Source organism: Monodon monoceros, unplaced genomic scaffold (genome assembly GCF_005190385.1).
Source record: "Monodon monoceros isolate NGI ecotype Baffin Bay Population unplaced genomic scaffold, NGI_Narwhal_1 Super_Scaffold_18, whole genome shotgun sequence".
NCBI classification, from domain to species: domain Eukaryota; kingdom Metazoa; phylum Chordata; class Mammalia; order Artiodactyla; family Monodontidae; genus Monodon; species Monodon monoceros.
The window spans coordinates 35,018,235-35,031,514 of NW_021703774.1; the positions used below are offsets into that span (position 1 = coordinate 35,018,235).

The 13,280-nt window shown below is 46.0% G+C and overlaps 1 protein-coding gene across 3 annotated transcripts in view; it reads right to left on the reverse strand.

Annotated features, from left to right (window-relative positions):
• Positions 1–925: 925 nt before the first annotated feature.
• CD34 (CD34 molecule) overlaps positions 926–13,280 on the reverse strand; it is a 22,765-nt gene continuing 10,410 nt past the window's right edge. The window contains exons 3-8 of one of the 3 annotated variants that reach the window (XM_029229827.1): positions 12,699–12,952; positions 11,586–11,666; positions 3,849–3,999; positions 3,563–3,615; positions 3,077–3,241; positions 926–2,526 (exon numbers count right to left, since the gene is read on the reverse strand). In XM_029229827.1, coding sequence (XP_029085660.1) covers positions 2,512–2,526; positions 3,077–3,241; positions 3,563–3,615; positions 3,849–3,999; positions 11,586–11,666; positions 12,699–12,952 — 719 coding nt within the window. In that variant the 3' untranslated portion in view covers positions 926–2,511. Of the gene's footprint in view, positions 2,527–2,552; positions 3,242–3,562; positions 3,616–3,848; positions 4,000–11,585; positions 11,667–12,698; positions 12,953–13,280 lie in introns of those variants that run through there. The other 2 variants (XM_029229826.1, XM_029229825.1) reach the window with 2 other exon arrangements.

A 13,280-nucleotide genomic window follows, 5' to 3' on the forward strand; every position in this document is an offset into this window, starting at 1 on the left:
GGCCAACCTGACTTCTCTTTCTGATTACCATCTTCCCTTTGACCAACCCCCAGCCATCACCTTCTAGGGAAACCTCAAGATTTCCTCCCTTTGCCTCCCCTGAGTGCTGGGGAGGAACCTCTGGTTAGAGCAGTTGGAGAAAAGAAAGGGGGAAATGGGGGTAGGGCTGCTGAGGGAAAAGGTCTGGCTTTGGCCAGATAAGAATCGAGGGATCCTTTGTTTGGCCCCAACTGCTGCCACCACTGTTGACACACTTAGGAGCGTTTCCTGAAGCTTCTGATTGTCCAACAGCTCTCCCTCCCCCACTTCCTATGGTAGGGGCTGGGGGTGGGGTGTCTGGGCTCTGGGGGTAGGGGGGCTTACAGATGGTTTTGCAGTTAGGCTGCTGTCTTAAGGCAGAGGTGGAAAGCATCCCCTCCAGGAGTTGGCAGCCAGATCTCTAAAGAGAAGTTCCCATACTCTCCTTCACTGTTCTGCCCCCAGCTGGGGATGGGGAAGGTGTGACTATAATAGAGGGTGCACAGGCCCTGGCTCCTTCTCTTTGTTTGGCATCTTTTGCATATGGTGACCAAAATGTGCCTCTATTTCAGAAAGGTGTTCATGAAGGGTACAGCTCCTAAGTCCTCAGCACCCTCCAATCTGAAGACCCCGCTGCATTCTGCCTGCTTTTCTTTCTGCGACTAGAAACATCAGCTTCCCTGAGGGCATCCCTGTCTCCCCCCCCAGAGAGGGGAGTAGTTAGTAGGCTTAGACAAAAAGCAGCATCCTGGTTGGTACCTGTGTCCCCTGAGCTGGTCCCACCTCTTCCCTGGCTAGCCCCTCCCTACCGGGTCCCTGCGTAGTCTGGCCAGGTCTCATGGGGAAACCGCTGCTCTGGTCTTCAGGCACACCCGGCTGGGACAGAACCACAGAACAGATATGTTTCAGTATCACTTTAATTACAGTATTTACACACACCATTTTTTATTCAGGAAAAAAAAAAATCCACCCCATCTTCCTATCTCTGGAAAGTTCTATTTCCAACCGTCATTGAAACCAGGATCCCTTTTCACCCCTCTGGAATAAAACAGAAACAAAAACAGGACCTGGGTCACTCACAGAAAAGGTGGCTTGTGGTGAGGGTCCTCTGGAGACGTGCTGGGGCCCTGACCACATGGGTTGCAGAGCAGTTAAAGGATTAAGGGTTGGGAAGGCAGAGACAGAAAGGAGTCTGCTGGGAGGCTGAGGCCACAGCTCAACCCAGGAGTCAGGGAGAGGAGGGAGGAAGCCGTTGAGACAGAGGTTAAGGTCAGAACCTAGCCTCCGTGCAAGAGTCTTCCTCAGAAGCACACAGGTCAAGAGGCACAGCTCAGAGATCTGGTCCCACGGTCCTGTCCACTCTGAGCCACAGGGAGAAGCAGCAGCCCAAGCAGAAGCTCTGCATGGCCCCGCAGAGATAAGGGCCAAGCTATGTTCCCTCACCCATTTGTGTCCATGTGTGTGCCCATTTGTGAACATGTGTGTACATGTACCCCAAACACACAGACACAGGACATTGTTCTAAAACTTGGGGCGGGGGGGCGGGCAGGGCCTGTGGAGCTCAGGGAACTTGGAGAGCAAGAGGGGAGCTGGTGACAGAATCCACAGTGCCTTAGAAGGGGAATGAGGGAGATGGTTTAAGACAACATGATTTTCTGGCTATATCATTACAAAGGAGCAGGTGAAAGGGATTGCTTTGGTTTCCCTAAAGTAGAGAAAGAAAATATAAGGAAGAAAGAGTAAAAGGCAAAGTCTCCTGGGAGGAAATTACAACCCAGAAAAGCCTGTGCTTTCCCCTGGGAGTTCCTATAATGAGGCAGAGAGGATGGGGAGGGAAGGGGCCCCTGTGTGGAAGCTGCAAGCCCTCAACCCCCCCAAGGAGTTTCTCTGCACCTTGGCTTTCCCTATCACACCTTTACGCAGAGCAGCCCAGAGGCAGGGTGCGGGGAGCTGAATGTGGAAAGGGCAGGAGCTACCTGTCTCTCCCCAAGGTGGCGAGAACCCCTTGGCCTGGAACAGGGCAGGGTCCCAGGAACGTCCTCCGACGGGGTGTGCAGTGGGAAAGGGTGGAGGATAAGGGAGGCTCCCCCAGCAGGGAGACAGCACGTGCTCAGGTGCAGGGAGGGGCTCCTTCCCCAGACTTTGCCCAGTCTCGCCCCGCCCGCTCGCCCCCTGTCACAGTTCGGTATCAGCCACCACGTGTTGTCTCGCTGAATGGCCGTTTCTGGAGGTGGCCTGGCCGGTGCCGTTCTCCTGAGCCCCTTGATTCACACTGGCCTTTCCCTGAGCCTCGGGGGAGGCCCCAGGGCCTGAGCTATAGCCCTGGCCTCCACCGTTCTCCGTGTAATAAGGGTCTTCGCCCTAGATGGTGTATAAATAAAGGAGCATTATCTCGTAAGCAGGGCAGCAGGAAGGGGGGTGGGAGGAAGAGGAAGGGAGTGGGAGGGGAAGATGGAGGTTGCACGTGCAGACTCCTTTCTTCCTGAAGAGCGATCAGGGTTCCAGCTCCTAGAGGAGAAAGGACAGAGGAGAGGCACCACACCGTGCCACGGCAGTTCAAGAGCCAGCTCCCGCCAGAAACTAGGCAGTCCCCAGGGTGCAATAACCTCCCCAGAGGAGGTAAAGGGCCAGAGGCCAAAAGTCAAACCCTGGCCTTGTCCTCTCTCATCCGGAACACGTCAAGAGTAGATTTTCCCTCCATGTGTCCCCTTGTGAGCCACTTGGTGCCCGTGGGCTTTTAACATGCTTGCAAATAAGTGGCTGATTTAGCAGCCTGTTCTGGTTTGTATCCAGCTAAACTATCCCAGGGAAAATAATAAATAGATGACACGAACCATCTGCTACCACAGGGACCAGGGCCCCAGTTAGTGCCCCCTCCCCAATCTGCTATATATTGTTTTGACTTGTCCATGGATACAGTAATGTGCATACACGCATATTCCCTTGTGAGGGCACAGAAGTGCCTTTTCTGGTATTTCTCCTCCCCCTCCATGGCATTCATGGACCTCCCCAGGAGACCTAGTTTCCCATTTTCTTTGCCCTGGACCCTAGAACTGACCAGCCTTTCTCCTGTGGGGCTCCAACTGCGGCGGTTCATCAGGAAATAGCCCGTGGTGCCCAAGACAGCCAGCAGGATCCCCGAGGTGACCAGTGCAATCAAGGTCTTTCGGGAATAGCTCTGGTGGCTCCCGACATCTTGTTCAGTGAAGCCTTGGATGCCCAGCTTGAAGAGAAGAGACAAAAAAAGAGAGCCTGTCATTTGTGGAACATGGGTTCTAGACAAGGAGCCCAGACCATGCTAGACCCTGTGTGTGACTCAACAGTGAATAAACCCAAGAAGACATGGACCTCAGGGATGTTCTAAACAGGACTTAAGACTGGAATCTCTGAATTAAGCTGCGCTGTAACGTTTTGTTTCAAACATAGAAGGAAAAGGACTGTTGGAGAAGGGTGGAGAGGCAGGAAGGGCAGGTCTGGAGAAGGTAATTACTTTCTCCCCTGCTCTAGTGAATTCCCCTGAGACCCCTCATCTCACAGAGCTTACCTCTTTCAGGTCAGACTGGTGCTTTTTCAGAAGTTGGAGCTTGCTGGAAAGTTCTAGAATTAGAAACAGAGGTTACTGGATCTAGAAGCTGGAACAGCTCATCCTGTACTATTCTAGAAGATGCTCTGATGGTGAGGGTCCATCTCAGGGGCGTCTTTCCCAAAGTCAGCATAGCCCTGCTCCCTAGCATCTGTGCTCTCTGAGTGAAGAGGCCTGATTTCTACCCAGGATCCTCTAACCTCAGCCCCTCTTCCTCCCTAGACTTCAACACAGATGTGCCCCTTACCTGTTCTGTTGGCCAAGACCAGCAGCAGGCAGTGAGGCCTCACCTCAGACTGGGCCAAGAGCAAGGAGCACACCCCGGCCCTGGCCTCACCCTGCTGCTTCCCACACAGGACTCGGGTCAGTTCCTCTCCATTGTCCTTCTTAAACTCCTCCTGGGATGACAGGGAAAAACGGTGAGAAGGAGAGGAGGTTACTAGTATACTCTGAACTGCATCCGGAGTCTCAGGCAATAATTCTGATTAAAGTCACACTGTTACCCTCAAAACAAGAAGAATCCTTTTTTTCTAAAATTCCAGCTAAAGAAAAAAAATCTCACAAACTTCTTATGTGCAAAAACATAATAAGATAAAAACTCCAAAATCTTCCAGGACCAAAAGGTGGTCTTAGGTGGTACTCTAAGAAGCCAGAGGATGAATTTAGGAAACATCATCTTACTGAAGGATCGCCCATGGAAACATACTATTCAAATTAAAGTCAAAGGAAATTACCAAAACCAGAAAACATTAATAATGCAATACTAATGAAGAGAAAATCCTCTGTTTCAAGGTTACAACAGCCCCAAATATTGAAGGAAAAGCTAAGGGAGGTGAGGAATAGAGAACAAATTTATGACTATAGACGCAACAGGATCCTCGGTCCCTTCCCTCTTACTCTCCAAGGGGTCTCACAAAGAGCATGGCTCAAACTCAAGTGGTGTTCTTGTCTAGTCTTCCATTCCCCTTTCCCATTAGAAACATGGAACCCAGTTTTACATGAGGGCGACAGATTGCTCCAGGTTGCTGACATAGGACTCAGGCACTCAGACTCAGAAGACAAACTCTTGATTATTCTTCAACAGTTGAGTCCCAGAAAAGGGATGAATTGGAATCACTGACTGTGCCCCTCCAGCACCCTGTGCTCAGACCTCCAGGATTTATTTCAATAGCCTCCAAAGGGAGTGGCCTCCCCTGCACAGAAAAGGAATCAAAACCAAGACTTTCTCCTCTGTCCAGATGGCAGATGGCAGGGGAGGAAATGCCTGAACGGCTCTGACAACTTTCCTGTTAGGGGAAAACTGCTGGGGCGTGTGAGGGGCATCAGAACTGAGCCTCCGTGGAGAAGAAAGCTTCCTGTTTGTGGAACAAGACTGTTCCTCAGGGCAAGGCCAGAGGGCCCTCCCAGCTTGGAAAGCAGCCTGGGTATTTTCCTACTGCTATGGCCCGAGGCAGGAAAACCCAGGCTCCTTTGCTCCTGCACAAGACAAGGTCAAGATTGGCCTCACGGGGCTTCCCTGGTGGCGCAGTGGTTGAGAGTCCGCCTGCCGATGCAGGGGACACGGGTTCGTGCCCCAGTCTGGGAAGATCCCACATGCCGCGGAGCGGCTGCGCCCGTGAGCCATGGCCGCTGAGCCTGCGCGTCCGGAGCCTGAGCTCCGCAACGGGAGAGGCCACAACAGTGAGAGGCCCGCGTACCGCAAACAAAACAAAACAAAACAAAACATTGGCCTCACATCCAGCTTTCTCCTGCCAGCTGGAAATCAAGGCTTTGGGGAGGCCAGAGAGCAGGGCTACCTAACCTCCAGATCACAGAAAGAAGAATCCAACGGTAGCCTCAGAAGGTCCCCAAGAGCCAAGGTTACAGAGAAATGAATTCTCAGGCCACGGCTGCTTCCCCCTCAGGAAAAGGATAGACGACGCAGGTGTCCAAGGAAGTCCTTGGATAGAGGCTCTTCACAACAGCATTTGCTGTGGGGAGTCTGGGCTCCACATTTGATGTGATCAGCAGTCTTCTTCCTCTCTGGGCTCGTGTCCCTTTGGAGAGCCTTGCCTCGCCTCTCCGTGAGCACCTCACTCTCCCCAGCACCGCGCCTTCTGGATGAAGTGGAGGGAAACTCCTGCCTGGATGATTCTGGGCTTCTGAAGTGTCTCTGGTTGAAATGTGTCTTGCTCCTGAGAGAGGCAGAGGGACAGGGCTCCTGCATAATCTAAACAAGCCGAACAAGGCGGCACCTCCTCAGTCTGCTGAGTCCCAGGAAGCTACGCCTCAACCAGATTCAGCTGTTCTGACAGTGATCACGACCCGAATATGAGACACTGTGTGAAACCCTCTGCGTGTGTGTCAGGTGTGGGGGCGGGGGGGCGGGGCGTACAGGTGTGGCAATGAATTCCACGTGATCAGAGCTCTCACTGTATATGCATGGCCATGAAGATAAACGATGCTTCCTATGTCTCGGGCCCTATTTTAAGTGCTTTATGCATGGTGACTCATTTAGGCCTCACACAATCCTACGAGATGGATACTGTTATTCTGCCCATCTGATAGATGAGGAAACTGAGGCACCAAGAGACTAAGAGGTAACAGAGCTGGTTACATGGTAAGAACCCTAAGAAAGGCACAGACAACTGCTATGGACATTCAAAGGAGGGTGAGCATACATCTGGTTTGGGGTTATCAGAAACATCCTGAAGAATGGGTAGCATGTATGCAGGAGAAGCTGGCAGGGAAGGGCCTTGGGAGTGGGGGTAGCACCACAAGGAAGCCCAGGAGTGTGTGAGCCTGCGACCTTCACAACCCTGAGTTGCAATGAAGAACATGGCTTTCCCCCTTGGATTCCCATCCTTCAAGACTCAATTCCAACTCACCTACTCAGGGAAGCCAGTCCTATCTTCCCTTAGACTGGGTATCAGCCCCTGTTCTGCTATTAACTAGACTCTTTGCAAGTCATGCAACTCGTCTGAGTGTCAGGCTCCTCAGCTGAAGACTCAGTAGGGGTGGTGACTGAAGAGCTGCTGTATGAAGAGTGCCTGGCAAGGTGCTTGGAACCAAATCGGCACTGGATAAATGGCAGCTGTTACTATTACTATTAATAAGAGCAACACCTCGTAGACTATACTGTCCACACTTCGATGTTTAATCACGTTCTGCCTCACTGCTACTGCCATTTCTCTGTGACTAGAGACCACAAGACTTCTTAGTGGGTGGAGCGAGTGTACATTACATAATTTTGAACCCAGACTGCACGGAGCATAACACCAAACAAATAAGAACTCAGTGAATTGTTGTTCGTGTTAACATCCCAAGTGGTTTGGCTTCTACACAGGGTCCCTCCACCCCTTGTTTAGTTTCTTGGACTCAATTCAAGGGAATTGAGTGCCCAGCCTCCCTCCCACTCTGCAAGCCAACAGCATCAGTGAATTGTGTTTGGGCCTGGAGAGGAGCAGGTGGATCCTGAACAAAGCACAATGCTCCTCCGGATGCTTGAAATAAACATCCTCCCCCAAGGGAGGCTGTGGGCGGACATCATGGGAGAGTAGGCAGGAGGAAGCCACAGCCTCACCATTTTGCTCATGAGAATCAGATTGGTGGACCCCCTAACTACATCTGCTTGCACATGTTACTTTGTAAAAATAATAATCATAATAAAACCACCTAACCTTTCTAGAGTAGCATTCTCAAACTTTGCAAAGACTCTTAACATGTTAAAGAAGCATATTAAGCATGGGAGTTGGGAGAGAGAGGGACAGGTATTTTTCTAAATGAACGTTAAGATATTTCCCAATGTTAAGATTCTAGGCTAAATCGCCTCTCTGTCCCTCCCACCCTCTCTTTCAATAAATGTATTGACTGTGGTGTGAATTTGACAATGCAGCTAAAACACCTATTTTCATATAGAGACTGGAGTAATTAAAGGACCTGTTACAAGTCACACAAGTGGGCAGCTGACCAAAAGTTAGGCGGTCCCAGATCTCAGGCTCTTTCCAGAAGACACACTGTCTTCATCAGCCCTCCGTCTGTAAGTTATTTTTTCTGCATGGAAACTGACCTTCAGTGTTGGGGCAGAGGGCAAGGAAAGCGAGGGCTGGGGATATTATCTGGAGGCTGGAGGCAACCTGCCTCCAATGAAGTAAATGTGACAGAACAAGGGTGATGTGAGCTAGCGGAGAAAATACAACTTCTGCATATAAACATATGTGTTTCTGAAGAAAGGTAGTTCTGAAAAACAAACTGGAGGGCAAAGGACTTGAATAGAGATTTCTCCAAAGAAGATATATAAATGGTTAGTGAGCACATGAAAGGATGCTCAACATCATTAATCGTTAGGAAATGCCAATCAAACACACATCATGCCCATTAAGATGGCTACTATCACAAAAGCAGAAAATAACAAATATTGGTGAGCATGTGGAGAAACTGGAACTCTTGTGCCCTGTTGCTGGGAATATAAAATGGTGTAGCTATTGCGGAAAACGGTATGGCGATTCCTCAAAATTTTAAAAATAGAGCTACCATATGATTCAGCAATTCCATTTCTGGGTATATACCCAAAAGAAATGAAATAAGAGTGTTGAAGAGATATTTGAACAGACATGTTCATAGCAGCATTATTAACAATAGCCAAAAGGTGGAAGCAACCCAGGTGTCCATAGGTGAATGAATGGATAAACAAAATGGGGTATGAACATACAATGGAATATTACTCAGCCTTAAAAAAGAAAATTCTGACACATGCTACAACATGGATGAACCTTGAGGACATTAGGCTAAGTGATATAAGGCAGTCACAAAAAGATAAATACTATATGATTTTACTCATATGAGGTACCTAGAGTAGTCAAATTCATAGAGACAGAAAGTAGAATCATGGTTTCCAGGGGCTGGGAGCAGGGGGGGAATGGGGAGCTGTTTAATGGGTGGAGAGTTTCAGTTCTGGAAGATGAAAAGAGTTCTGAAGATTGATTGTACAACAATGTGAATGTACTTAACACTACTGAACTGTACACTTAAAATGGTAAATTTTTATATGATGTGTATTTTACCACCATTAAAATGATTCCTTGGTAGATTCCCCTGGACCAATAGCTATAGCATAAGAGAATAAAGTAATCTCACGTTTTGGAAATTATATGGGAAACCACAACCACAAAAACTAAATTAACCTGATATTGCAGTGGAGAGAATGAAAGTCAGACATAGGGTGGCGCGTTCTGCTAATGAAGATTCTGAGATGTGGTAACAGGTGCTTGACAGAAGAGTGGGATTGCCTTCCCTCCCTCTGGCTGAAATAGGTGATTTCTGCCTAGAGGTGAAGTATGAGGAGCAAAAGGAGAGTAGTTGGGATAGAAATGTCTACAGAATGCATGTACAGAAGACAGGCCTAAATAATCCCCATAGCAAGAGCTAACAGGTAGGATACTCACTATGTACCAGTGCAGAATGAGTGTCTGGATAGCTGAGAACAATGCATGCATACTTCTGTTATGGGAATATACTAGATGGAAGAGCATAAGAACATTACATAAGTACTCAAGGATGTGATGTTAGAGGAACCCATGTCTTTCATGCTTCTCATTAGGCCTGAGTTTCCCTTGATTAGAACCGGTGTGGTAAGGCTCTCTGACACCAAAGGTACAAATGCAACCTAAGGAAAATTAGGAGACACTACACCACTTTGGAACAGATTGATTATCAGACAAGCATGCAGTAGGACTCAAGGAAAAGGAATCTGGGACACAATCAGGAGCTGTGGCCCAAAATTCTGGAACAAGGATTGCTGACTGAAGAAAATTACCTTGGGAGGCAATGCTGTTTGGGGGCTGGGGAAGAGGAACCCTTAGGAAGACAGGGGTATCGACGGTGGTGGAAGGAAAAGGAAAACAATAGCACTACACAGGTGCTGCCATAGAGTTGATTCATCATGGGCGGTGCAGAAGCCTTCTTTAGGATATTGGAGGAATTGCTATCTTTTCACATCCCTACTTGCAGATCCTCTCCAAACTGAGTAGAGTGCAGACCTTAGCTGTGGCACAGAATAGAGTAGACAGTAAAGACCTCAGAGAGAAACAGACTGCAGCACAGAAAGAGGAGTTATTTCTGGAGTAGCAGTAAGTTTCTGGCACTTGTCTTGTACAATGACCCTCGTTAAATGTGAACTTTGAAGAGCAGTGGACAGACATTTAGAATGAATCCTCTGCAGTTAGCTCTAAATCGTTCGAACAAGGAATTAGCATTCTGGCACAGACCACTGTGATGCACAAGAAAATAAGTGCTCAACCAAGATGATACAAAAAGAGAGAGAGAAGATGGTCATTTTTCTTGGCTATAATTAGCAAAGTGTTGGGCAAAAAAATTTTTTTAAATGACTAGAGTTGAAAATCAGTGTCAGAAACACACAGAATGTTACTTGTACGTTGTATATTCATGCTTAACTATTTTGCAGATTGCACTTAGTTATTCCATTGTGTGAACCTATGTCTTCAAAATTTGTGTTGTTTTTTAAAATTGTAAGTTAAATAATTTTCTTAGGTATTATTTTAAAAGACCTGTGAGTCACAATGACCCAACTGATAATCATGAATAAGATACCAACAGTCAGAGTGGACAAAATAAGTAACTTAATGCCCTCTACAGACTACAGTATTTGCTCAGGCTCTTTCCAATCTATGCATGTCACACATCATATATATGGTTCCCTTAAATGGATTCCCACCTTGTAAGAAAACGTTTTTTTTTTTTCCTATGAGTAAATACCACTCTTCCTGTCATCTTATCCTTCATCCAGGAAATTGTTACTGTCAGGAAATTGGATTTACTGAAACAAAGCAAGGAGGTCTGCTATCATCATTAAAAATTAACACCATGCTGTACAGTTTACCAATGCAATAAGACATGAAACTGAAAGAAGAGGCATAACTACTAAAAAGAAGGAGAAAAGCAACATATTATGAGAAATAACACAATAGCTTATGTTAAAAATGAAAAATAATCAGCTAAAAAGCTCCTGGAATTAATAAACAAGTTAAAGAAAATGACTAGACCCAAGATAAATATTAAAAACTCAACGGACTTTCCAATATACCAGAAAAATCAATTGGAATATATCATGGAAAAATCTATATTATAAATAAACCTTAAGAAATCCATAAAACCTAAGGAAAAAACATTTTAAAAACTAAAAAAAGAAGATACTGAACAATACCAAAGAAAACCAGAAAAAAATAGAGGGATTTTAGAGCAGTTCCAATTAAAATTTTAATGGTTTTGTGGTTTTTTTGAATCTTGAATAGGTGTTTCTAAAGTTTTTCTAAAAGAGTAGATGAAAAAAGCCTTTCATTTTTATAGTGTAATAAGCAAAGACCTGCTTGTCTGGATATTAAAAGTGCCGTAATATAAAAGTATAATAATTAAAAAATTTAAAACAGGCCAAAAAAAAAAGACAAACTAAACATACAAAATCTCTCTGAAGAACATGCCCTAGGACATACAAAAACTTAATACAAACTAAAGGAAGCATTCCAATCAATAAAGGAGAGGATCATGCAATAAATAATGCTAGGAAATGGTTATATGGAGAATGCAGCATTTACAGCAAAAAAACTCTTTGTATATTAAAGAGTTATATGAAAATAATAATAAATAAACTGATATTTTAGGTGACTAGTTTATATTTCATGAAGAATTTTTTAACATAAAAGCAAACTTAAATCTGTGTGTATATATATATATATATATATAATGTACAAAAGAGGAGGGAAAAAAGTAAATTTAAATAAAATTGTCTTTGCCTTCTTTGTCCACCAGATGGGGCCTCTCACTCCTTAAATCCAAAGCTCAGTATTCAAAGTAGCCTGTCCATGTTAAACTCCCCCCACCCTCTCCCAAGTCCATCAGTCCAAGACTTGCCTTCAGGACATTCAGAAGGAATTTTGGGAAGAGAGGGAGGGGTAAGGAATTGGGGATGGAGGTGGGGGCTTTGACTTACACAGCTGGAGGTCTCATTTAGCTCCAGGCAGATACCTTGGGTCAATTTCACTTCTTTGACTCTGGAACATTTTATTTCTCCCTGTATTAAAAAAAAAAAAAAAAAAGTAAATAAGCCAGCATCTTTGCCCCTCATTTCTTCCCCACCTCTTTTCTGGTTTGATTTCTGTGAGATACTCTTTAAAGAGGCTTTAAAGAAAGGAAATTTAAACATTTTGTTAGGAGACTAGGAATTTATGTCATATTCTTCTTTTACCTCACTTCCTAACCCATCAGATGATCAAAACTTGTTACTAGCCTGGGCTTGCAGGCAAGTAGCTATTTGTGACCTTGGTAAACATTAGCTTGGATGGCACAGAAATGGAAGAGGGGAGGATCTTTTCCCCTTTGAGCTGTTTTCCCTCCAGTGAATTACACACTTGCAGCGAAACAGATAATGAGGTGGCCAGGCAGATCCTGGTGACACTCATTTTCCTCCTGGTCCCTTAGGACTCTCCAGATTTCTATTCTGGCTCCTTTAAAAACAGAAACCAGGCAGGTCCCCCATGCCTGCCCCCAGGCTCCATGCCATCACATTTTCTACTCTTCCTGCTGAAAGCTGTTGATAGCCACAGGCCCCAAGGCTGAGAAAGGCAGGTTGAGCTCAACATCCCTGTTCTGCCTAGTTCCTCACTGCCTCTCTACTCCTGGCATACCACCAAACCCTCTTGCATAGAGGAAATGGTATTTGCCCTAAACATTTTGGGAAAAGCAGCGCCATTAAGTAGAAGATGGTTTCCAAATATGCCCAAAGGCGAGTGGTACCCTAGTCAAAGATTAGACCAAGAGGTACTGGAAAGAACCACAGAGAATTAGATGGATTTCTGAGTATCCTCTTTACTCTCTACTTCCTAGAAATATAGTACCCACGGCACAGATCAGCCTTGCTACCCAACTCTACCCCTCTCCTCCCTTTTCTATCCCTTCTAGCAATATTTATGCTGCACATTTTTCATGCTAACTCCTATATGACCCAAATTCATTGGTTGGGATAAGCAGAGGTTAAGGGGAAGAGAGAGCTTGCATACATATGAAGTGAGGGGGCAATCTGTCATTTTTGGCCTGATTCACCCACCTTGATGGTACTTGGGATAGGAGAAAATGATGTATAGGGGTTAGTGGGAGATGTCACAGGGCTGGTACTATTGTATGGGGAATCTGAAATATTTCCAGGTAACATGCTGGGCTGCAAGGTCATCTCTGAAGTTGTAAAGTTGATGGGGGTAGAAGACACTGTGGTGGCTAAAGAGGTCTGTGACTGGACAGAAGAGTTCATGGTTCCAGGGACTGGGGTGATCCCAGAGGTAGATGTGAAATTGACTGTAGGCTCTGGAATTGACCAAAACAGAAGTGTGAATATATGCGCATTGGCATAAACATAAACACACACACACACACACACACACACACACACACAAACACATCTCAGTTCATTGACATAGGCACGGACTTCAACCCAGAAAAGGGAATTTGGGGAGTTAAGAGTTACTTCATGTCTTAACCCTTACCAGCTCATTTCCAGCCAGCTGTGGGAACCATAGCTATAATCATAGAATGTATTAGAGATGCCCTCAGGACTCTGAAACTGAACTGGAAACCGATCTACCTTAGAGATGTCAAAGACCCCCAATTTGAACCTGTACACAGTCTGCTTCAC